We start from the raw sequence: 24,090 nt of genomic DNA on the forward strand, positions 1-24,090 counted from the left end.
CCGTGACCACCGCTCCTCATATAGGCAAGACAATTAAAGGGCAAAATCAACGGCGTTAACTCTAAACCCACCACATCATTAAAGCAGAGGGGGTTTTCAAAAAAGGGTTTATCACTCTGGACCCCTCCTCTCCTTCTCTCACTACACTACACTAATCTCTCTCTCTCTCTCTCTCTCTCTCTCTCTCTCTACACTTATCCTTCTTTTCACTCATTCCTCAAGTCTTGCCTTCATTCCCGGCCACAAAAGTCCAGAATTGACCGACTCTTACAGGTATGAGATATCTCCATTGTCCTTTCTATGTCTTCTTGAGCTCTGTGTTTGTTTCAATTACCGATTCATGATAATTTTGATTACCCAATAAAATTGAATTTCTTGGGATGATAATAAGCTAATGTTTGTGCAAAATGAATTTTGGATTTGTGGAATTTTTTGATTTTCATGATCGTTCGCTGGTGACTTATAGATTTCAAGTGTTTCTTGAATGTTTCTTTTTCCCTTTTTTTGATTATGACAAATTGGTCTTGCTAACAGTTATGGCCACTTAAAGAATCAGAATTTTATGAAAAATACATTCCTATTTTGATTTTGATTTTTTGATTTATAAAAAGCTTATATACTATAATTAGTTCTTGTTATTCCCAATTTCTTTTTAGATATTTGGATGAATTTTACATGTTGCTCTCTTTGTTTGCAAATAAATTAAAATTTTGACTCTCAGATCGCTTGTTGTTCAAGAACTGAGAAAACAAAAACCTCCCCAAATATTAAGTGTTTTTTTTTTCGATGCATCATGTTTTTTCAATTGTTCTGTAAGGCTTATATGATGAAACATTGGATTCAACATGTTATGGTAAACATTCTTTCTAGTTAGTAGTGAATGTTAAATGCCTTTGGAATTGGAGTCTTCGTGTTTGATTGTTTGCCATCCTGGAGTAAATTGTTCTGTGTCATTTCTGGTTTTTAGATAATGGGAATGTAAATTAGTGTGATTATTATCTTTATTTCTTTTGTTTTCTTATTTTTGGCTTTCTTGTTATGGAAAATTGCAGCAGCTTGGCCAGATTAACATTTGATGATTTTGTTGCTTATATAAGATAGTCAGTTGTGGAATATTTAATTAAAGAGGGGAGCAAACAGATCCTTCACAGTTGTGAGACGTAATGGATAAAAAGCAATTGAATTTTAATGTGCCACTTCTATCTGTGAGGCGAGTTCCATCGGCATTGGCTTCTTTAGGTGGAGATAATGGAAAGAGAACTGAGAATTCGCAACAAACTAAGAAGAAATCTCTTTCATCTTACCAATCAGACTTTGATTTAGGTGAGGTTGTAAAACCGGCCACTGTTCCTTTTTTGTGGGAACGGATACCTGGAAGAGCTAAACTTGGAACTGATAGCCAACCTCAACCTCCTAAGGAGCCTGCCAATACTCCAAGGCTTCCACCAGGAAGGGCAATGGATGTTAAAAGGCAGCTTTCTGGAGAATTATCCAAAGTGCAAAATGTGATCAGGGCCCACAATGAAGAACCATCTTTGAATGATATTGCAGCCTTACTGGAGAGCTTGAGTAAGGGAATAAATTCAAATGCAGATTCAGATTTGGAAAGTAGGGATGACGCATACTCTGATGCAGTTGACACACTATCGTCAACGGAATCGTTCTCTTTTAACTGCAGCGCAAGTGGTTTAAGTGGGTATGATGGTCCTGATTTGAAGCCATCTGGAACCTTTGACTCTGATCCACAAACTCGAGATTTCTTAATGAGTCGCTTTTTACCTGCAGCCAAGGCTATGGTGTTGGACATGCCTCAGTATGTCCCAAGGAAGCAACCTGTGTCACATGAACAACCTAGACAGACTAAAAAGGTGCTCAATGGGGAAGGGAGGCCTCTACTTGAACAATACGGATCTACCGTTATACCTCATTATGATCAGCATATGGAGGATGTAGAAAGTGAAGATGGAGATGAGGAGTTTGATGATTTTGGCAATAGATCAACTAAAGCTTGTGGGTTAATTCCTCGAGTATGCTTAAATAATTCGTTGTGTCTCTTAAATCCGGTTCCAGGGATGAAAATGAGGACCCCATCTCCTATGTCTTCCAGACCGACCAGGACTGCATATAGTGGACCCCTACCTCAAGTTGTCAACAAGGTGAATATAGGCCTTATACTTCATTTCTTTTGTAACTACTATGGATTTCTATTTGTTACTTACAATCTATTCCTTTGCAGCATGCTTGGGATACTGCAAATAAGAAAACACATGATTCCTCAAACCAATCAAATAAGCTGCTTGAGTTTGATAATAAGCGAATAATTGGTGAATCCAATCGGTTAACTTACTCCAGTGACTTGCATTTGACAGATGAGTCATCTCCATACAGGCGTTCCATATCTCCCTACCGGAATTTTGCACCCCAGTCTCTCTTCAGTGAAGGAGCAGGGTTTCTTGGTGTACCGAAGGTAGTTGAGACTGTTAAGCCAAAAAGCTTCAAGTTGTCTAACAAAGGCTCTAACAAATTTCTGGATGTGTCACCCAGGCCACCCTATCAAAGATATAAACCGGGGTCAGGTTCAGTGAGTCCCACAGTTGAGAAAATGTTGTATATAGATTCTGTAAATGAATTAGAACCGATTTCTTCAGAACCCAAGGGGGTCACTGACTCTTCTGGTGAGGATTTAAAGACCTTGGTGGAAGAAGAAACTGCCAAGGAAGAATTTTCTTTTCAAGATATTAGATTCCAGAATATTTTTGAAGGAGGCAGCATACTGAAGCCTAAAGCCTCAGTGTCTACTAAAGCTGATTTATCTTCTTCCGCTCTCACATCCGATCAGAGATGCCAAGCAGGCAGAATAGAGGGATCAAAACAAGACACATTAGATCTGAAATGCCAAGCAGACAAGATGGAGGAATTGAGACGAGATCAAAGTCTCAATCAGGTCTCCCAGTCCTCTGAATTCTCAAAAGTGTATACCAGTGGAAACCTGGATATGAAAAATGAACACAATCTAAAAGCAGATGGCCTAGAAAATTCTAATGGTAGCTCTTTCAAGTCTCCGCTTCAACCGCCTTTACCTAAATCCCCTTCTGAGTCTTGGCTTTGGCGTGCGCTTCCTTCCATTTCCTCACAAAGTTCATTTTCACATTCACTGTTTCGTCCTAAAAGGCAGGGTCCTGAAACTTCCTCTACTGGTACCAAGTGGGAAACCATTGTGAAAACTTCTAATTTGCATTATGATCGTGTACGTTATTCTCAGGTAATCTCAACACTTTTTCTTAGTTTTTTCATCGTAGAAGGTTTGTAGGTAAGAAAACTAATTGAACAACATTATTTTCCTACTTGACAGGAACTGATTCCACATGCTTCTCAGCACTCCAAAACTGAAAAGTGAAAATGTCTTCCGCAAAGGTGGTAAAATCCATTCACTTGCTCTGGAAGGTTTTCTCTGTTTAGTCAGAACTCAGAAGCATTTCATAGTTTCAAGCCCCACCAAAGAATTCTTTCTGATGTTCATTTTTCTCTATTCTTACTTATACTAGTATTACATTATGAAAATGGAATTTGGCGTGCTTTTTGCTTCGGTAATCTGAAATACATTTTTTATCTTATGTCAGTATGAAGCAGAGGTAAAAGTCACACTCAGGTCATATTCTTTGTCAAATTATTGATCTTTTGATACCTGATATCTTTGTTACATTGCATGGTTGCTAATGCTTATGGATTAAAGTGCCCTTCAGTAAGTGATGATGCTGCTTTCTTGATAACTTACATATTCTGTCATCTCACATACTTTTTATCAAATAGCAAGTTATTGTAGGATGTTTACCTCAGAAACTACTTTGGTAGATTTGGCATGTGGCTGAAAGGTAGACTAATTAATTGTCTGTATATTTGAGGTTATATACCTTCAAGCTTGAGATATTAAGCCAATTTGTGAGGAGATCGTTATAGTTTAAGTCAGCACACAGTAATTTCATTTATATTCTGTTTTTACAAAGTTGATTTGTTCAATTCAATGTGGACTTTGTTCTTATTTGTTGGTATGGCTGCTATGTTATGTTTGGGTATGTGAACAATTTTGTACATAATAAACTTTGAAATGTATAACAAAATTTTTGAAAGTTGTTCTGTTATGTTTGAGATAATCACAAGGTAATTATTGAATTTTGTAATTCAAGAACTTTTCTTTTCCTTACTTCTACCAGAGCTGGATTGGAGTGTGTTGAAGGAAGTTGTTGTTATTGTTAGTTTGAGTAGCTAATCTGTTGTGCTTCAATAATGTCTAAGTCTCTAGTTTTAGCCACATGAAACCTTGAAAATTTCGCTTCGTTACGAATGCATACGGGAACTTATGCATGTGTGTGACTTGAAAATGGTAGAAGCAGAAAAAACATCATTTTGAGTTCTACCGTGGAATGATGCCTAGAAGGTAGCAGTTATACAAATTGATAGAGACTTCCACAAGTTCCATAATCAAGCCAATGGATGCTTGATTTTATACGAATATTATGTGCTACTTTTGAGTGTATTTCCTAAATGTGCTATATAATATAACACATTGGAGGCTGTGGTGGCTGCCCTAAATAAGCTATGATTTATATTTTTCTAATATCATGTTTTAATCCTGCTCCCACCAAGAAGACAAAATATGATTCCTTCTGCAGTCATTTTGATATTTGAAAACCAAAAATTCAGACAACTATTCTTAGTATGGAAATGGTCTACTCCAGGAATTTTTACACCAGGCCAAAAATCATAATACTACTTAAGTGTTTCGCAGTTTTTGTTTCTTCATGATAGTTTGAGAAAAGGGGCAAAGATTGCTACACGTTTGTATGATCATATTAGACCATTGGCCTTGGATTTAGATAATTGAGAAGGATGACATACATCATGAACATTCGTATAAATTTCTACATGTGCATACTCTTACACATTTTAGAGGATGATCCTGTAATGCAGATGTAACAAAAACATATTACTTTGTATGAAGTCGCTGCTTTCATAGTCAAATCCGTAAGTTCTTGGTAGGCAACTGAGTCGAAAAATCATTGAGTTGGACTTGTTCGTCAATAGCCAAAAAGGACTGAGAAAACAGGTTGCATGCCAATTCCCTTTTTTGCAGGCCGTTTTCTGATGATCATATTGCTTGCTTCCTTCTGTTTCTTGGTAAGAATGATCTATTATTGAAACTAGGTTTATACTTCTGTATTTCCAGAACTTTGCTTCTGGAGTCTTTAACCTTTTTTAATTTTTTTCCCGGGAAGATTTTGGAGCCCTAACTTCTTATATGGTTTTTCTATGATTCTCCGGTGCATAAAAACTACACTACAGAAATGGATACAAGACTTTACTTATCCAAGTCTTTTTCATTTTTACTTTTTTGAATAAATCTGACAAGATGATGTCCTACAGAATCTACAATCAACACATATTACTTTGATGTTCTGTTTCTAATTTGAGAATCAATGACATTTTATGGACTACATTTCTTGGTTTTGTTCATTTCTTGGTTACTTCTACTTCTTTCCTTGCAATTTGCACTCTGTATCTTCATGTATTGGCTTTTCTCAAGTGCCACTACTTTATCCTTCATAATTTTTACTGCGTTATCACAAGGCCGATAAACGATGTATTTGCGCTCTTTCTGATGTTTATGAGTTGATGAAACAGGAATCCAGTAAAAGATTACTGTGCTTTTGGGATGGAAATTTAGGATAAAATTTGACGCTATCCTCGGTTTGATAACCCGAAATTTGGAAAAGAATAGAAAGCTTGCAGCTGAGTTGCAATGAAGCAGCATTAATGAAGTAACTGTTGTTGAATTCTAGTCACAAAAGAGCAGAACTAGAACCAAAATGCTAGAAAAATCAGTTGATGCAAGGTTGTTTTTCTCATAAAATTTGGGCTTTCATAACAAAATTGTTAGTTGATCATTTTCTGTAACCAACTTGTCGATTAGACATTTAATTGCAGTTTTGGAACTTTTTGCTCATAATTGTAATTCATTTTCCAATTTTTCTTTGATCAATTCAATTAGTTTTGCAATTAAAATGACAATATAAGATGACAACTGTATAGTAGTCTAAGTTTGAATGAGATCTCCTTTTCATAAGTATCTATTTTCTGTGTATGGTTGGTTGGAGGAATTTAATTTGAAATGTACAGTTCCTAATTTTGAAATTTATGATACAAACAATTGATACATTGAATAGTTGGTGCCTGGTGTTTATTGTCAAGATTCCTTTTGACTATTTCACCTAACGTCGGTGCTCCCTTTTGATGAAGGAAAAATGAAACGAGAGAAGTACCATTCTCCCTTAAAAGGCGTTAAAGTTTATGATGACACGAGAGAAGTACCATTCTCCCTTAAACTAGTTGCTATTTGAAAACATGTTTGAACGTGTTTAATATTATTGGAAGGTACATTTGGTAATTCATCTGTTGCGAGACTTTTAGAAGCAAAAATAAAAATATATTTAGTATAAAATTATTGTAAATTTGAAAAATATAATGATTAGTTTAAAAATAAGAGGTTTTTTTAAAATATTTATTGTCCATTGATGCATTATTTGTTGTTATAATATTGAAATTTGTAAAATTATCAAATTTTGATATTTCAATTTTTGATCACTATTTACAAAATGTTTTAATAATATACATAAATTATTTATTTTTCATTGCTAGGGGTGGCAAATGGGTGTGTTTTGACTGGGTTGAAAATGGGCGGGTCAAACATAATTCAACCCGTTCAGAACGAGTTGAAAATGGACGGGTAAAAAATGTATAGGATCAACCCGTTACATTCCGTTAATTATTATTATTTATTATTTTTTAAAAATTATATTTAAAAAATGTATAGGGTTAACTCGTTAAGACCCATATTGATTGAAAATGGACGGGTCAAAAATGTATAGGATCAACCCGTTACGTTCCGTTAATTATTATTGACGAGGATAAAAATAATTGGCAACTCAAAGTCAAAATAAGATAAGGGTAAGGGATTTATCCTCTCCAAAATCTCTATGGAATTATAAAAAATATTTGGTTACCATATGTAACGACAGTTACCATTCCTGTAAGAAGGAAACGATATCATCTTGGATCAGGGAGAATCTCGCTTCAACAACTACTACCATCAATGCTTCTATAAAAGGAATGATCAGTCAACCTAAAAAGGTACGCCATAAATTTTTTATGTAATCCTTATCGGATATTATATCGTCAAGTATTAACTTGACTGTCGGAGTGCATTCGGCCGGCACCACGCCGGTCATCACTTCTCTTGTTTTGCAGGAATCGCCACCGACTCCGAAGCGTGTAGATTTTTGGCATCAACAGTTGGCGCCGTCTGTGGGAAACATGTGTTAGTCCCGTAAAGAAATTATGATCCAAAAATTCCTTATATTTCCCCCAAAGAAGTTACGATAAAAAATTTCCCAATATTTTTAGTGATATTTGTGTTTATTGGCTAACTCTGACGTTCTGTTCATTATTGGCCTAAAAAAATAAATCCATTCTCAAAAGGCTCAAGTACAATGCCGACAGGTCTCTATCACCATCGCCATCTAAAACCAATTATCTGGAGGCAGAGGAAGCTTTATTTCAAGGGCTTGAAGCATTGAATAAGTCACCACTGTTTTAGACAATGCATTGGGCTACCCTCCTAACATGGGCAGCAGGCTTTCATGTCAAGTCAACTAGTCCGTACCTAGAAAGAATTCATTCTATTTATCACACAAAAAGAAGTCAGTGAGCCCGCTCTTGTTCACAAGACAACAGCACAAGCATATCAATATAAGTGAATAATAGAGGATGACGCTTATATTGTAATACCCCGATAATTTTAAAAGATTTATTAATTAGGATTAATTATTTTATTTTATTTTTCAATGATTTATTTTATTTTATTGAGTGCTAGATTAATTATCTTATTTTAATTAAGTTATATTTCGTGATTATGTATGATGATTGATTGTTTGTGTGGTTGATTATTGATTGAATTATTGGTGTGTTGATTTTATTGGTATTATATGACTTAGTTGTAAATTCTTGTTTGTTTATGTGCTTCATGTAATTAGTTATTTTAATTTCTGTATTTAATTAATTATCTTATTTATTTAAATTAATTGGATTGGGCTTAAGGAAAGTTGGACCAAAAGATGTGGTCTTGGGCTTGTATGAAACCTTATTGGGTTAATTAATGAAGGTCCGTGGTTATTTCATTATTTAAATGATCACTTTTGTATCAATTATATTTTTATATATATATATATATATATATATATATATATAATTATATATAAATATAATTAATTAATAATTGTTATGGAAAGATATATATATAGATATATATTTATTGATATTTATAAGTATATATGATTTAATTAACTAATGAGTTAATTATGGAAGGAATATATATTTATATATATATATATATATGTTTATAGATATAAATTATTTAAAGATTATTATTTTAATTCATAATACTAGTTGGAATAGGATTTGGAATTTAAGGTGTATAAAAATACACATAAGGCTTTAGGGTTAAAGGTTTTACACGTTAGAAAAATAAAACAGACAGAGAGAGAGGAAGAAGAAGGGCTGACAAGGAGGAGGTCGGATCTGAAAAGGAGGACGTCGGAATTGAAAGAGATAATTAAAGCTTAAAGCGTCGGTTTCGTTTCGAAACCTTCAGGCGAGTTTTCTCTAACTTTCCTCTTAGAACTCATAAGGATTTCACCTTGAGTATCAAGGCTTTAATTAAATTTATTTGTTTAAAAATTATGGTTAGATCGGAATAATTAAAAAGTATAAACTATTATATTTGATTTTTAGATTATTGGATTTCAATTGATATATATAGGTGTTATGTATATTTTAAAATCAATCTATAGGTGGATTTGTGACCCAAGAGAGTTAATTATGGTTTCTTTATTTTCTAGAATTGTTCTGTAATTTTCTGGAATTTTTCTGATATTTTTAGGAATTTATTAGGATTTATTTTCCTATTATTTGTTAGGAAAATAATTATATATATATATATATATATATATATATATATATATATACTAGGTAACTGGCGCATGTGGAGCGGCGGCACAATAAAGAATTGATCCAGTGCGGCGCGGTGTAGGATAATAGGGTGTATACGCCAATTAGGGCCATTTGATTAATTAAACTTATGTGAATTGATATGGTGCATCGCGGCGCATAAAACTTTGGTGCGCATGTGTATCTGGACCATAAAAGTGGTCTAGTCAACTATGGGATTATTTGGTGTATTGCAGACCATGAGAAGATGGTGCACTCGCTGATCTGGACCTTAGATCTATTATAGTTAATAGAAAATAATCTAGTGTGAGCGTGTTCATTTGCGCACTCATTTATGACCATTGGATGCGGCATAAAGGAAGTGATGGATTCAGTGTGGTGAGCTCACGGTAGCTGAAAGAGCTTAGCCAATACCAGCACACAAGGAGGCTTGAATCCAGCGCGTGCAAGTGCATAGTAAGCACGTGGGCGCGCGTGGGAAACTATGTTGGCCTAATTCGACACTAGAAATTAAAACGGTCATAACTTAGTCATTTTAAATCGAAATTGGGTCATTCTTGAGCTCAAATTCAAGGATTTTTCGTCTTCTTTCCAATGGTACCAATTTCATTATCAGATTCCCATCCTACTAGGAGATATTTATGTTTTAGTGAGAAAGTGTCGGAAAACTATTTAAACTAATATGGAGTATTTAAAGGAAACTATTTCTGACATATTTAGTTGCACTAATTTGTGTAAATATAATAAATTAATAATTTGTTATGGAAGGAAGTGTGTATATATATATATATATATATATATATATATATATATATATATATATATATATATATATGTATGTATGTATGTATGTATATTGATTTTAAATAATCAAGGATTATTAAAGAAGGTGTTAAACACATATATACATTAAATAACATATGTGTAGGTATATATATATATAAATCATTTAAGATGATTAATATTATCATTCTTATTTGGCATATCTTAATAGGCTGGTTGTTAAATTAATGATATGCGTATAATATGCATGTGATGGCTATGTATGATTTAGCGTATTGTTAATTTTAAAGTTAATTCATGGTTAAAGTGTGGGCATGGATAAATTGTCAAATGATTAAATATATTACCTAAATATTTGTATGAATAGAATACATATATGGAAAGCATGGATGAATTGCTAATTAAATGTATGAATAAATATACCTGTGGAGGCATGGTTGAATTGCAAATGTATAAATATACATATATGGAGGCATGGTTGAATTGCCAATGTATAAATAAATATACTTATGGAGGCATGGTTGAATTGCCAATATAGAAATAAAAATATTTACAATGGCATGGTTGATTTGCCAAAGCATAATTACGTTGTTATGTGTTAGATGATTAAAATATCATCTATGGTTGTTGTATGTATGGATTGGATTAGGGTTAGATATTCTTAAATGAGAATAGTTTAGTACTTACTGGTTAGTGTATTATTTTACATTAATAAAATAATATTGGGGAAGACGTGGATGATTTGTCAAAACTTGGATTTTGGATATGTGATTTAAACAATTTAAATCATTATTGGGTTGGGATTAAATAGAGTATTTCTTTTATTATAATTTGTTGTTTAAATGATTAGACAACTGACTAGGATGGGATTAAGGTCAAAGGAGTTTTTATAAAATGAAATGGTAGATTGGTCTAGGTATGAATATTATTTTAATAATTATTTAATAGGTATGGAAATTTAATAAACCTATTAATGGATGTGATTAGTATAGTATATATAATTATATATAGACATGTATATCGTGCTTTATTAAAGTTAAAACTTTATTAGGTTTGGTTTTAATCAGAGATGATCTGCTTATTGGTTTTCAGAGGCCTGGTAGAGTGAACTTGCTCGTAGGGTTTAACCCACGATTTATTTTTCAGGTTATTAGAGGTTCCAGTCTCGAGGTTGAGGATCCGCAGCTGGGAGACTGTCATTCGTCTATTCATCTTGTGTACTTTTAAATAGTATTGGATTATTGGATAATGTTTTAAGGGGTCCTTGAGTTATGGGATTTCCGAATTGTAATTGTTGGAGAATCATTAAGTAATATTTATTTATTAGTTTTCTTCAGCGGTTTATTTATTCTTTATTATTCATCTTTGTATTCTGTGCTTGTTAAATACTTAAATTGTTTTGATATCCCTTCATTTTGTGCGCGGACTTGATCAATCCGTGTTCCAAAATTAGGGGGTATCAGATATATGATCCATTGTTTTTCATCTTCTTGTTGACAACTGGGACCCGCCCTTGATTTCTTCTTAGTAGCTCCTACTCACATTATTATGGTTGCATAATACTTACTGAATTCTTGAAGAAGCAGTGGACGAAATCTCTTTCCAATTGATGGTATCGGTAGTTGCAGACAAGCAATCCAATCAAAGAGAGTACCCCATCTCTCCCGGTCGACATCAATAGTAACAGTTTTTCCATTTGATGTTTTCCTTTTCAGACACAACGTGGTGATGGGTCTCTAATCAGATAAGTTTTCCAACTTAATTTTTACAATTAAATCTTTATTAAAAATTATATATATATATATATATATATATCAATATTATATATGTATATATATTTTCACACATGATGCAATCATGATACATAAATCTTTATGATTCTGTTAGATTTTTTGGTCTGCACTATCATCCAAAAAAAAAAAAATCATAGATTTAACGTTGGTATCCAAAAAATCATAGATGGGATTTTTATTAATTTCTTAATTAATCCATCACAAAAAAAAAAAAAAAAAAAAGTGAGTACTGTTCACATGAATAGTACCCGCAGGAATACTATCCGCGGGTACTGTTCACGAAAAAAAAATGTGTCCAGGACAATGTTGAATGGTCATAATCATTTTATATCTAAATTTTCTTAAATGCAAATTCTTTGTTTGGTATCATATGAGTGGGTACAAACCACATTATAATTCTCTAACTCATGCTTTGTTTGAGTGAGTAGTCATAAAATAAATATAAAAAAAGAGCATGATTACACTCTCTTATTTTAGAGAACAATCGCTAGCTCCATGGATGATTTTGGTCCTATGATGCTCAATGATAAGTTTTTGCCTTTGCCTTAGTTGTATCAATTTTGATATATATATATATATATATTATCCATTCAAACTGTTCCTCTATTTTTGCTTTGCTAACTTTGCAAATAGAAAGAGAACATTAGTGTTCCTTGCACGTGAGAGACAAGCTTGAGAATGGGGGCAGAAAATTAGCCTCTCTTATTAAAGATACGAGCTCACGAAGCTCTGGAAAATCAGCCTTCCTTATCAAATAGATGAGCTCATGCAACTACAGAAAATTAGTCTCTCTTATTAAAAAGATGAGGTGACAAACATCACGAGGATGAACCTTCCATATTAAAAGGATAAGTTCATGAAGCTTGGAGAACCTACTCCCTTTTTAAAGGGCGAGTTCAACGTATTATAAGGGATTGATATAAAAGTGCCCCGTACTATAAGGGCCCGAGCTGAATGAAGCTCGTAATTGTTGTCCTCCGTATTAAAAGGGGTCAAAATCAACTCGTAAGATATACTTCCCTTTTTAAAGGGCGAGCTGAGTGAAGCTCATAAAATATACTTCCTTTTTTAAAGGGCGAGTTGAGTGAAGCTCGTAAAATATATTTTCTTTTTTAAGGGGCGAACTGAGTAAAACTCGTAAATATACTTCCATTTTTAAAAGGTAAGCTCATTTAGCTTAAGAAAGCCTACTCCCTCAACTCATGAAGTTCGGGCAAATCTGCTTACTTATTAAAGGAGTAAGAGAGGTCAACCAAAAAGAGGTCACCCAACAAGGGTTAACCTAAAAAGAGAATGATTTCTACCAAAGAGATGTCGGTCAAAAAACACTTTCACATTCTCGATGCTTGACAAACAAGCACGAGAATGGGGGGGGACAACTGATGAGGATAAAAATAATTGGCAACTCAAAGTCAAAATAAGATAAGGGTAAGGGATTTATCATCTCCAAAATCTCTATGGAATTATAAAAAATATTTGGTTACCATATGTAACGACAGTTACCATTCCTGTAAGAAGGAAACGATATCATCTTGGATCAGGGAGAATCTCGCTTCAACAATTACTACCATCAATGCTTCTATAAAAGAAATGATCAGTCAACCTAAAAAGGTACGCCATAAATTTTATATGTAATCCTTATCGGATATAATATCGTCAAGTATTAACTTGACTGTCGGAGTGCACCCGGCCGGCACCACGCCGGTCATCACTTCTCTTGTTTTGCAGGAATCGCCACCGACTCCGGAGCGTGTAGATTTTTGGCATCAACAATTATTATTTATTATTTTTAATTATTTTTTAAAAATTATATTTAAAAAATGTATAGGGTCAACTCGTTAAGACCCATATTGATGTTTTTTTAAAAAAAATTTGGCCTATGAAACCCAACCGACTCGCCCAAAATATTAATGTTTAAAAAATAAAAATTCCTTAAAAATTTTGATGTTTACAAACATGGAAAAGGAAAATGTAATTTGTAAAAAAAAAAAAAAAAAAAAAAAAAAAAAAAAAAAAAAAAAAAAAAAAAAAATTGACCAATGAAACCAGCACGACCCGCCCAAAATATCGATGTTTTAAAAATAAAATGTTTTTAAAATTTTTGATGTTTACAAACATGGAAAAGGAAAATGTAATTTGCATATTTGAAAAAAAAAAAAAAAAAAAAAAATGACCCATGAAACCGACCGACCCGCCCAAAAAATTGAAGTTTAAAAAATAAAATTTTCTTAATGTTTACAAACATGGCAAAAAGAAAATGTATTATGTATTAAAAAAAATAAGAATAAAATATAACTTGTGAAACTCGCACAACCTACTCAAAATTTTGATGTTTTAAAAATAAAATTTTCTTAAAATTTTTTATATTTACAAACATGGAAAAGGAAAATGTAATTTGCATATTAAAAAAAAAAAAAAAAAAAAAAGACCCGTGAAACCCAACCAACCCGTCCAAAATATTGATGTTTTAAAAATAAAATTTTCTTCAAATTTTTGATGTTTACAAACTTGACAAAGGAAATGGACATAACCCATTTTGGGTAGAATTCAGACTTGCCTAACCTAACCCGATTTCGAGTTGAGGTTGGGTTGGGATTGGGTTGGGTTGGGCCAACCAAACTTGCAGCCCTTTGTGAGAGAGAGAATTAAAAAGAGAGAGAAATGAGTTGAGTGCAATATAGAATAGATGTATGTTATATATTTATTATGTGAAAGTGAAATATGAGTTGAATATAAGTAATCATATTCAATCTATCTTGATTCTCAAATTAAATGGTTAAAAATTACCCACTCATTTTTTACTCATCTTAAAAATGATTCACTCATAATTATTAAAAAATGAACAAATATAAATAAATTGATGGGTTGTGATCTATTTTGCCACCCTTAATTGATACGAAAGAAAAACAAAACGACTGTGAAACATGCAGAAGCAACTTTAGTTTTCAGGTTGAAAGGCAAACTTGGGGCCCATTCAGTAGCTTTTTTCATCGGATTCGAAGCCCGCTAAGGCCGCCGGATTGGACCACCCATGATGTTGTTGATGTCAGTTACCCTTGTAAGGACTAAGGAGGGAGCTAGTTTAATTTGTTGAGTTATGTTTTGATTGGGCCCCTATTTTCAGTTAGGTTCTGGGCCGTAACTACTCTGGCCCTTGTTATGCCCATTTGGGCTATCACATGTCCAAAAACTAAATGGGCCAATATGCCCAATCTTGTAATTATCGTACCTTCTCATCTATACAATTGTTTTAAATAATAATAATAATAATAATAACGCAGGAGAAGTAAATCGCTGTGGTTTGCTCGTCAATTTTTTTAAAACTAGAAACAGATCTTTCTTATTTTTACTTATGGATGATATGAGGAACGTTCTCAAGCTGTAGTAACTTGATGAATTTTTTTTTTTTTGTTTTTTTGTTTTTTTTGTGTATAAAGAGAGTAACAATGTCTCTCGCACGTGGCAATTTGTTTGATTTATTTTTTATTTTTTATTTTTTATCTTAAAAGTAGAAATTGTTTAGATCATCGTTTGTTCCTTATTTTTAGTTTCAAACCCAGTAACTCTCAGGTTGCAATAATAAAAAAAAAACATTGCTGTTAAATAGCTGCTGTATACCAACATCTAACTCCACATAATTTAGTAATTTTTGCATTTGTTATATTGTTCTAGTGCAATGGTATTTAATATTCATTTTGAACTTTCTGTATCCGTAACTGTGTCTGATCATCATAGTAAAATTCCTATAACCCTAACTTGTTCCTTTATTCAAATTTTAAATATAGTAAATTAATTGTAATTTAATTAATTCACAAAGCAAAAATAAATGTAAATAATTAAAGTAAAATTAAACTGATACCACTCACCCAATAATCGAAAAAATCTCAAGGACTGTCATGCCGTCTCGAGTGAAACGATCCACTATAAACGAAGCAATGTATAATGAATTTCTACTCAGGCTCACACCCCTTCACTCTACCCTATCAAGAACCACTTGACTTCAGGTTTACCCTCTTGATTCTCGCAGAAGGATTGGTGGTAGATAAACAAGGCTCCATGCACGAAATCACGAATGATTTGACCCTTCAAAATGTGACCGCTCCCTCATTTCCATCAAATCATAGTTTTTGAAGTAGAAACACAAATCTGCTTGACGACTGGTAGCAATAGAATCTTCAATTACGCAAACATCGATCGAACAATGAACAACAACCTAATTCACTCAAGTGTATAGGTGTGTGCTTTCAAAAACAAAAAAAAAATTGTAAACTTTGAGCCTTGCTTGGTTTGTAACTCTAAACAGTTTTCTTCTCATAAAACTAAAAATAGAAAACTATACAAAAAACTTTTATTGATTCAGTTTTCTGGAAACTGTGTATGAAAACTTAATTATAAAAAGATCTGTTTTCAGATAATTGTTTTTTATTGTTCTCTGAAAACTGTTTTCTGTTCTCTGAATTCTTGAGAACTGTTTTCAGAGTTACAAATCAAACAAGCCCTTGAAATCTTACACAAAAGGCTTTTGATATCTTCAATATAAAAGCAGTAATGAATTGTGTGTGAATATGAGTTTATATAGAGAATTAGAGAGGCCTAGTAGGATTAGAAAATCTTCTCAATTTCATGCTCAAACATCCCTCTAATTCAGACTTGTAAAAATAATAGAGGTTGAGAAAAACAAAAACAAAAACAAAAACTTTCCCTCTTGGTTCAGGAAAGTGCAACCGATTCTACTTGAAATTGCAACCAGTTGAACTTATCCCAAATAGTGTTTTTCACCAAAGAATGCAATCGGTTCTAAAATGAAGTGCATCCGGTTCAACTTCTAAAAAAACCCCAAGTACTATATTCCAACTTCAAACCAACTTTTAAGTGATCCTCACACACTTACCTTGACTAATTGTTATTCAATGTCGAACCGCCGCTTCCGTGAGTAGCTTTAGTTGAGTTTTTAGATTCCGAAACCAGACTCAATTTTAAATGAAAAATACACAACTCTATTTGGATTTTGTTTTGTTCACCGGAACATACCAATTGCATTTTTATATTTCACACTTTCTAATGAATCCATGACACACACACACACGCACACACATATACTCACTTGTGCACTAATAGCAAGGTATAGTGCTGCAGTTTCTCTAACCCTGTACTGATTTCACACCAAACTGATTTCATGGTGAAAGGCTAACAAAACCATATCTATCCTTTCTAATGGATTCTAAGACAAGTACTTAAAAGATCTCTCTTTTTACATGGTCAGATTATATATATGGTAACGTTATGGAAGTTTTTGTTGGACGTTCTCAATCACTGGGTTTTGTTTGTTGACTTGATGAACATAAGGACAAAGAAAGAGAGAGCATACTGTTATTTTGGGGCACACTCTTACTAGCAGACGTCTTCTCCATAATATTGTTCCCAACACTTTGGCTCAATCTCAGCTGCAAATCAGGTAACCATTCCTTGTGCTTCAACCTTCTTCCTTCATTAAACTGCATATATACCAAAAATTAACAAACTAATAAGTAAAATGCGCGCATTTCGCTAGATATATAGGACAATTTAATTTGCTTATAAATCAGCTGAATTATATATGTGAAATAATGTCTCCATATACATATGAAGTAAATTACCTCAAGCCGAAAGGGGGGCTCAAACTCTGGCTCCAAGCTATCGGTCGTGTTCATACAGTCATGCATCCTGGATTGGCAGTGCCTAATTCTTGTACTATTTCTGCAGTCCCATGCAGGAGGCTGCGTAAGATAGGTTGCCCCGATAGATGTCCTTGGTGTGGTACGGACTTGATAAATATGATGAGGGTGAGAACTAATTATTGTTTGAAGCAAATTGTTGCCTTGTCCAACATCTTTGCTTGTTAAAGAAGTACTTGGTCTGATCATAGCATGCTGATTGGAAAACCACTGTTGGCTTCTGCAAATATATATATATATATATATATATATATATATATATATATATATATATATAAAGAGAGAATTTTAGGAGTATGAACAAGTTTCCTAGGGCTTTATATCATTAGATATAAATAGTTACCTTGAAGAGAGAGTTTTGACATCAAATGAAGGTTGCTTGAAGTGCGAATACTGTGGATGACTATGAATTGGATCACCCTCTTGAGAATTTCTTGCTTGAATAATTCCACCAATATTCTCCACTCCCAATTGTTTATGGTGATTAATTCTATGGTAAATATTTGTTCGACATAATACTGTCAAAAGAAACAAAATTTGTGAATAAAACTGTATTTTCATCTATTTTTGTGCTTTTTAAGTAAGAGAGATGTTATTGGGATACTTATCATATATTGTCTGAGATGAAGTTAATTAGTCAAGATACCTCTCCTAATCAATAAAATATGTCAAGTAATTAGAAATGATATGAAGTACCATATACTCTAATTAATATTTAACCCCTCCAAAATAGCTGAAATATCATATTTGAAAAATAATGCATTAAATTTGATGTGAAATTATTTCTTTTTTCTTTTATAAGACTTGAGATTTTTTTTGGTGTGCCAAAAACCCATCAATGGTGTGCTATATCAAGAAAGAAAAAAAAAAAAAAAAAAAAAAAAAAAAAGAAAAGAAAAAAAAGAACAAACACAAATTTACCTTTGCCAGACTGATCGAGCCTCTTACTTCGATACATCTGATATAAAATATGCATGATCAGTGAAATTAACTAAAGATAGGAAAATATATATTAGGAGATAGAATTATAATTCATTTTGATGCAGTACCTGCAAGTGACTCTTTACATGGGCAATGCTAAGTCCTCTCACATTCATTAATTGAAGAACTAATTTGGGAGTTGCTTCTGCCCATAACCAGATAGAGTTCAAGTAATTAATAACCAATGATAAAGTTGAAAGGAAAAATATTTTGATGAAGAAGCAGATTCAATTAATAACAGTTTTTATATATCTTCTAAAAACTGTTAAATAGGATCGATATTGTGTGTCATGTGCTTAGATACACTGGGGTTTCTAACTAAACTTACTTTCTTGTCCACCAAGCCTTTCAACAGCTTGTACAAAAGAGAGATGGAGATCAGGAGTCCATCTGAGCCGAGGCATTTTTGATCGAACATATTGCCTAATTGTAGTCTTCCTTTCACTTCCTTCCTCTAAAGCACTATTACCGGTACTTGAATTCCCTTCTGCTGTTTTCTCATCATCCTCAACATTACTCATAAGTTCAGCAGTCTCAGTATTGGCACTATATATATCAACCTCTTCGCTGTTGGCTTCTTCGTTCAAGTCCAAAGATGAACACTTCGGCAAAGAAACTGATGATGTGTATTCAACTTGTTCCTCAATTGAGTTGCTCATTTTATCATCAGGAACGATCTCCAATACTTGAGTCGAATCAGTCATGGCTACTCTTGTTCTTTTAATTTGACTTCCAAATGTTGTTTTTCTTCTAAAGTTGCATGTTCTTGAGCTGAGAGAAATTTAGGCAATGTGATCCAGTAGATGTGAAATTTGTAACATATAACATGAATTAGTTAATTCGCTGACACCAAATATGATATAGTAATAACTGAACTATAAATATGACAAAATGGCAAGAAAAACCAAGTCAGTCTTCTGCGGAATTAACTAGAATTTTATCACTTTCATAACATCAGTACAAGGGAAGAATATGTTTTCCAATATATATGCTCATATAGAACTAAATTTCATTCCATCAACTATACCAACATTCCGGCCAATTTGTTTTTTGTTCCATCAATTCTTGGTCATACATTAATTGGAGAGGTCTAAACTGGATAAAGGTATATTGACACGTAAGATATAGTTTCTCAAACAACTATTCTCATTTGTGGATATAATAAAATGACTATAAGCCCTTGGATTTAAAAGAAAAAGATGAGGTGATGAATTTCAACTCTGAAATCAGACTTTTTTTTTTTTTTTTTTTTACTAAAAGCTCATTTGGGAGTTCAATTTAATGGTTGTATGAATATATCTTTTGTTTTAAAATATATATATATATATATATATATATATATATATATATATATATATATATAGTCCCAAGAAGAATAAATGGTGAAGCCTTCACTATACATGACAATGATCAAAGTGTTGTCATAATCCCATTCTCACACACATCTCTAGAAGCAAATTATATAAAATAGAGAAAAAAAGAGTAAAAAATGTGATCATAATCTAGTTTAACATCAAGCACAACATTTAAAATTGCAACAGACTATTTTAATTAGATTCCATGTAATGTGTGTGTTAATTACCATTATCTAAAAGTTCAAACTGTGCAAGAGGGAGTTGTAATATGCAGAACTCAAGATGTTGCTTTCTGTATTACCAATCTACTTTAAAAACGTAACTGCGATATAACTAATTTATATTCTACCATTCAAAAAAAAAAAAATTCTGTTCTCTGACAATTTATTAATTTATGTACATGAGTTCATTGCAGTCACTGCTAGCTAACAAGTACTGGATATTTTAAGTCATTTGGCTGAATAGAGAATTTGATCTACTTACTGCCACACTTTATAGGTGATGCTAATAGGACATTTAATAGTAATTCTGTTCATGTGCTGTATCATCTACCTAACTAGATAGTAGTAGTTACTGATTAAACTATACATGAAATGCAGTAATTCAAAGAATTCAAAAGAAGAGGAACAAAAAAAAAAAAAACCATTGATCTGTTCCTCGATTATGAAACTTCAAAACCTAGAAATTATAAGAAGCAATATTGTCACATTAGCTATAATAAGTGAATCAGCAAATGGTTTTTATTTTAGGTCATAAAAAACCATATGACAAAGTCCTTGAAATATTATATTAATAGTTGATCAAAAAATATATAGCCAGGTTAACAAAAATGAAAGATAGAGGACCTAAAATTCTGGTTGAAAACATAATATATATATATATAGAGAGAGAGAGAGAGATTAACTTAATTAGCATCAGCTACCAGAAAAAAGATCAATAAAAAAAGTTTAATATTTTTCTAGTTCCATTCTAAAATACAAACCATTGATGCTAGATGTACACCTCAGCCCTTCACCTTATGAGATTGAGCAGCAGATCAGTTGCTGCATATTATCAGATTGATCCCATCCATATAAGATATAGGCAAGAACGATGATGATCATCAACAATTGCATATTATCCAATCGATCCTTGCATATATATACCCACAAAAGTATAAATTCTTAGACTAAATCAGGTGAGAAAGAATTATCCATGAACAAATGATCAAAGTGGAGAAAGAGAGAGAGAGTGGGTAAAAGATGGTATTGTTTTTCTCTGGGCGTTGGGAGGTTTTGGTTTCATTCAACTGTGGAAATTAAAGTCTCATGCCATTTTGTGATCACAGTTTCATATATTCCTAACTTTCTTGAGGACTTTTTAAAAAAAAAAAATCAACAGACACTCCACTTGTGTTCTTTATTATGCAATAATACTTACATTATGGATACAGATGTCATTGGTCCCCTTGGCTGTTGAGCATCATGTGATTTCCCTAACCCTTTTTTCCTCCTTTCAATCCTTTCTTTGACAGCTGTCCACCTAAATCTCTCTCTCTCTCTCTCTCTCTCTCTCTCTCTCCCTCCTTTGATTAAATTGTTTGACCTCTGTTAGAGACTCCTCTCATTGTTAATACCATGGACAAATTCTATTTTTCTCATTATTTTAAATATCTACACATATGCTTGTAAGAGAAGAGGGACCATTTGGTTCGTTTTGAAGAATCTACATGTCAATTTCTTTCCACCTAAACTAAGACTTTCTTCCCATTGTATGTCCCCATATATATATATATATAATTCATATTTTGCTTCTGCTCATGATGATGCAATGTTTTCATATGCTTTGATTCAAAGCTCTGATTGATTTTTTATGTCACCATAAAAAAAACCCAATGTTTGTCGGTAATATGTGGGGCTGCTAGCTAGAGAATTAGTCAATTTTTTATGGGACTTGTTGCATTCAAAGTTCAAACAGGCAGCATGGATCCATTTTCCATACATTAATTTCTTATTGCAAATGAGGGAATATTTATGTCATAAATGCACATTTGACAAATCAAAATATTTTTGATGTGGTTATGAATGATGCAACCGAAAACCTTGACTACTAAGTTGTAGGTTTTTGGCTCAAACCTAAACCACGTACCCCCCACACCCACACACACACACACACACACACACAAAAGAGAAAAACATTAAGCTTAACTATATATTGCATATTTAATTCAAAATCTGAGCACTGGCACTGGATTTTGGGTATCTACTTTCCTTTGCATTGTGGGAGACTGGCAGCAGCTCTTCAGGGTGGGGTGCATGGGAGCTTAATCCATGTCTGTTCTAAGGATTATAATTTTAGAGGTTAAAAAGATACAATCAAAGTGGAATTTTGGGAATTTCGAGTGTGGACCTTAGCGCAATGATGATGTTATTTTATTGTGATCTATAGGTCACGAATTCGAATCAAGGAAATAGTCTCTCTGTGCATGTGAAGGTAAGGTTGTTTACATACTATTGCAACAACCACCTAAAAAGTTGTATATATATGTATAATGGAGTAATATAAAAAATCTGAGTGATGGTATTTTTAAATTTTTAATAAATTTACAAGTAATTCTGTAAATAAAAATTTTCAATAATAACAATTATAAGAGTACTCTACTTATGTTTACAAAACAAACAAACTAAATAATGTCACAAAAAATCCCATGTGGTTGGCCTAACGAATGAGAATTCGGATCTTGGTGCCTCATGAAATTAAGCATCAGGTCTTAGGTTTGGGCCTTGGTATTTACACAGGTTAAGTTGTAGTAAAGTTGAGTCATAAATTTATTCGGTGCACGTAACTTGTGAGGTATTACGTGTGTCTTGAGGTGAATTAATCTCACCTGTAAAGTATAGGATACCTTCTCTCTAAAAAAAACAAAAAGAAAAATTGTGAGGCTAATGAAGGGTCAGCAATCAGCAAGCTGAGTTTACCAAATATATTGACTTTTCTCCCTGCTAAGTGGTATTCTTAAATTGCACCTATTTTTAGTAATTACTACTAGAAATAATTTGGACTGTGTTGGTTTCAAATGAGAGAGAAGGTCTACTCCTCATTATTTTTATTATTATTTTCTGAAAGGTGTCTTCTCCTCATTTTCATTGGAATCATTTCAACCATTAGGTATTGGCTAAAAGACACACACAACCATTAGGTATGAAGTGACATACAGGTATAATATTACTTTTCTCAACATAAAATTATAATTTACGTAGTACATTATTTTAAGTGAGAGGGAGAGGACAGATATTATGTGGATTATAGTATATAGTAAGAATTAAAATGTAGAAAACTACGTACGTTGAAGGAGGGAAGTGTCATGCAACATAACTATATATAATGACTCTATATATATATATTTTGTCTTCACGTATGCATGGAGGGTTGACATTCTGTTATTTTAGTTCATAAGAATCTTTCAAAGAATTTGTTCTATTTTTTTGAGTTAATTAATCTTATTCTTTCATGGATGTTGACGTCCAACCTAGCTTCAATTCATATATGATATGTCTTGCTAAATAAAGAATAATTTGCATGGAGATTAATTTAATCAATGCCCAAAAAAATATTATGATTATAGTCTAATATCAAATTTATTACTTTCAGGGTGCATAAATTCTATTCATGTACAATGTGTATCATCTACCAATGTAAATATAAATAATTACTGATCAATTAAACAACTCTGGATGGCATGGAATAGTGGAAAATTATGTACATAGCATTACAAACTTCAACTCTGTTAAAACAAAATGGATCATGAAATGCAGTATATATTGTTTCTTAAACTGAATCAATATATATATTGGACAAAGAATCATCCATGAACAATGATCAAAGTTGAAAGAGTTATATGAGAGACTCCTCTCATTGTTAATACCATGAACATGCTTGTAAGAGAAGAGGGACACCATTTGGTAATTCATTTAGAAGACTCTACATGCCAATTACTTTCCACCTAAACTAAGACTTTTTCTTCCCATCATATGTCCCTAATTTTCTGTCCCCATATATTTTGTTCTTATCTATTTCTGCTCATCATGATGCAATGTTTTCATATGACTTTGATTCAAAGTTCTGATTGACATAATTTATTTTTTTATTTTTTATTTTTAGCTTTTCTGCTACCTAAAGAATTAGTCCATTTTTTGTGGGACTAGTACTCACAAATTCAAGTCAAAGGCCTAGGACTAATCATGTCATGTGGAACAAAAAATCGACTTTACTAATTTTTGGTAAATGGATACCAACTCTCTCAAATATTCTTTACATGCACAGAATGAAAGCGACCCCTCTGACATTAGATCTCTTTGGCGGTCCGAATTTCAGGGTTGCTGGAACTTAGTCTTGAATCGAATGGTTGAATCTTCTTTAAGTATT

The 24,090-nt window shown here is 32.7% G+C and overlaps 2 protein-coding genes across 6 annotated transcripts; one reads left to right on the plus strand and one right to left on the minus strand.

The window, feature by feature from the left end:
• The first annotated feature begins 103 nt into the window (after window positions 1-103).
• LOC132309982 (uncharacterized) lies at window positions 104-6,124 on the plus strand. 5 transcript variants are annotated; one of them, XM_059808251.1, is made up of 6 exons: window positions 104-273; window positions 1,053-2,156; window positions 2,237-3,262; window positions 3,353-3,414; window positions 3,621-3,649; window positions 5,680-6,124. In XM_059808251.1, the coding sequence occupies exons 2-4, from the start codon at window positions 1,164-1,166 to the stop codon at window positions 3,395-3,397; spliced, it is 2,064 nt and encodes a 687-aa protein (XP_059664234.1). In that variant the 5' UTR covers window positions 104-273; window positions 1,053-1,163; the 3' UTR covers window positions 3,398-3,414; window positions 3,621-3,649; window positions 5,680-6,124. The 5 variants fall into 5 exon arrangements, with proteins under 5 accessions (XP_059664234.1, XP_059664230.1, XP_059664224.1 ...); XM_059808247.1 differs by lacking the exon at window positions 3,621-3,649; XM_059808241.1 differs by lacking the exon at window positions 5,680-6,124 and having other exon boundaries at window positions 3,621-4,049.
• Window positions 6,125-16,181: 10,057 nt separating this feature from the next.
• LOC132310013 (uncharacterized) lies at window positions 16,182-21,198 on the minus strand. Its single transcript, XM_059808257.1, has 7 exons — window positions 20,669-21,198; window positions 18,660-19,102; window positions 18,400-18,476; window positions 18,272-18,308; window positions 17,694-17,868; window positions 17,273-17,570; window positions 16,182-17,131 (listed from the first exon to the last, which is right to left on the minus strand). Exons 2-7 carry the CDS (start codon window positions 19,033-19,035, stop codon window positions 16,943-16,945), a joined length of 1,152 nt encoding a protein of 383 aa, XP_059664240.1. The 5' UTR covers window positions 19,036-19,102; window positions 20,669-21,198; the 3' UTR covers window positions 16,182-16,942.
• Window positions 21,199-24,090: the final 2,892 nt, after the last annotated feature.

The sequence above is a fragment of the Cornus florida genome, unplaced genomic scaffold (genome assembly GCF_030987335.1).
Source record: "Cornus florida cultivar Cherokee Brave unplaced genomic scaffold, ASM3098733v1 CherokeeBrave_3.0.0_Hap2_Chr01, whole genome shotgun sequence".
NCBI lineage: Eukaryota > Viridiplantae > Streptophyta > Magnoliopsida > Cornales > Cornaceae > Cornus > Cornus florida.

Bases quoted from the DNA above. Each gene is read 5' to 3' on its own strand.
- LOC132309982 (XM_059808251.1), top strand. From the start codon at position 1,164: ATGGATAAAAAGCAATTGAATTTTAATGTGCCACTTCTATCTGTGAGG. The intron at 2,157-2,236 runs GTGAATATAGGC...ATTCCTTTGCAG, and splicing joins TACCTCAAGTTGTCAACAAG to CATGCTTGGGATACTGCAAA. The intron at 3,263-3,352 runs GTAATCTCAACA...CCTACTTGACAG, and splicing joins ATCGTGTACGTTATTCTCAG to GAACTGATTCCACATGCTTC.
- LOC132310013 (XM_059808257.1), bottom strand. From the start codon at position 19,035: ATGACTGATTCGACTCAAGTATTGGAGATCGTTCCTGATGATAAAATG. The intron at 17,571-17,693 runs GTAACTATTTAT...ATATATTTGCAG, and splicing joins GTCAAAACTCTCTCTTCAAG to AAGCCAACAGTGGTTTTCCA. The intron at 17,132-17,272 runs GTAATTTACTTC...GTATATATGCAG, and splicing joins AGCCCCCCTTTCGGCTTGAG to TTTAATGAAGGAAGAAGGTT.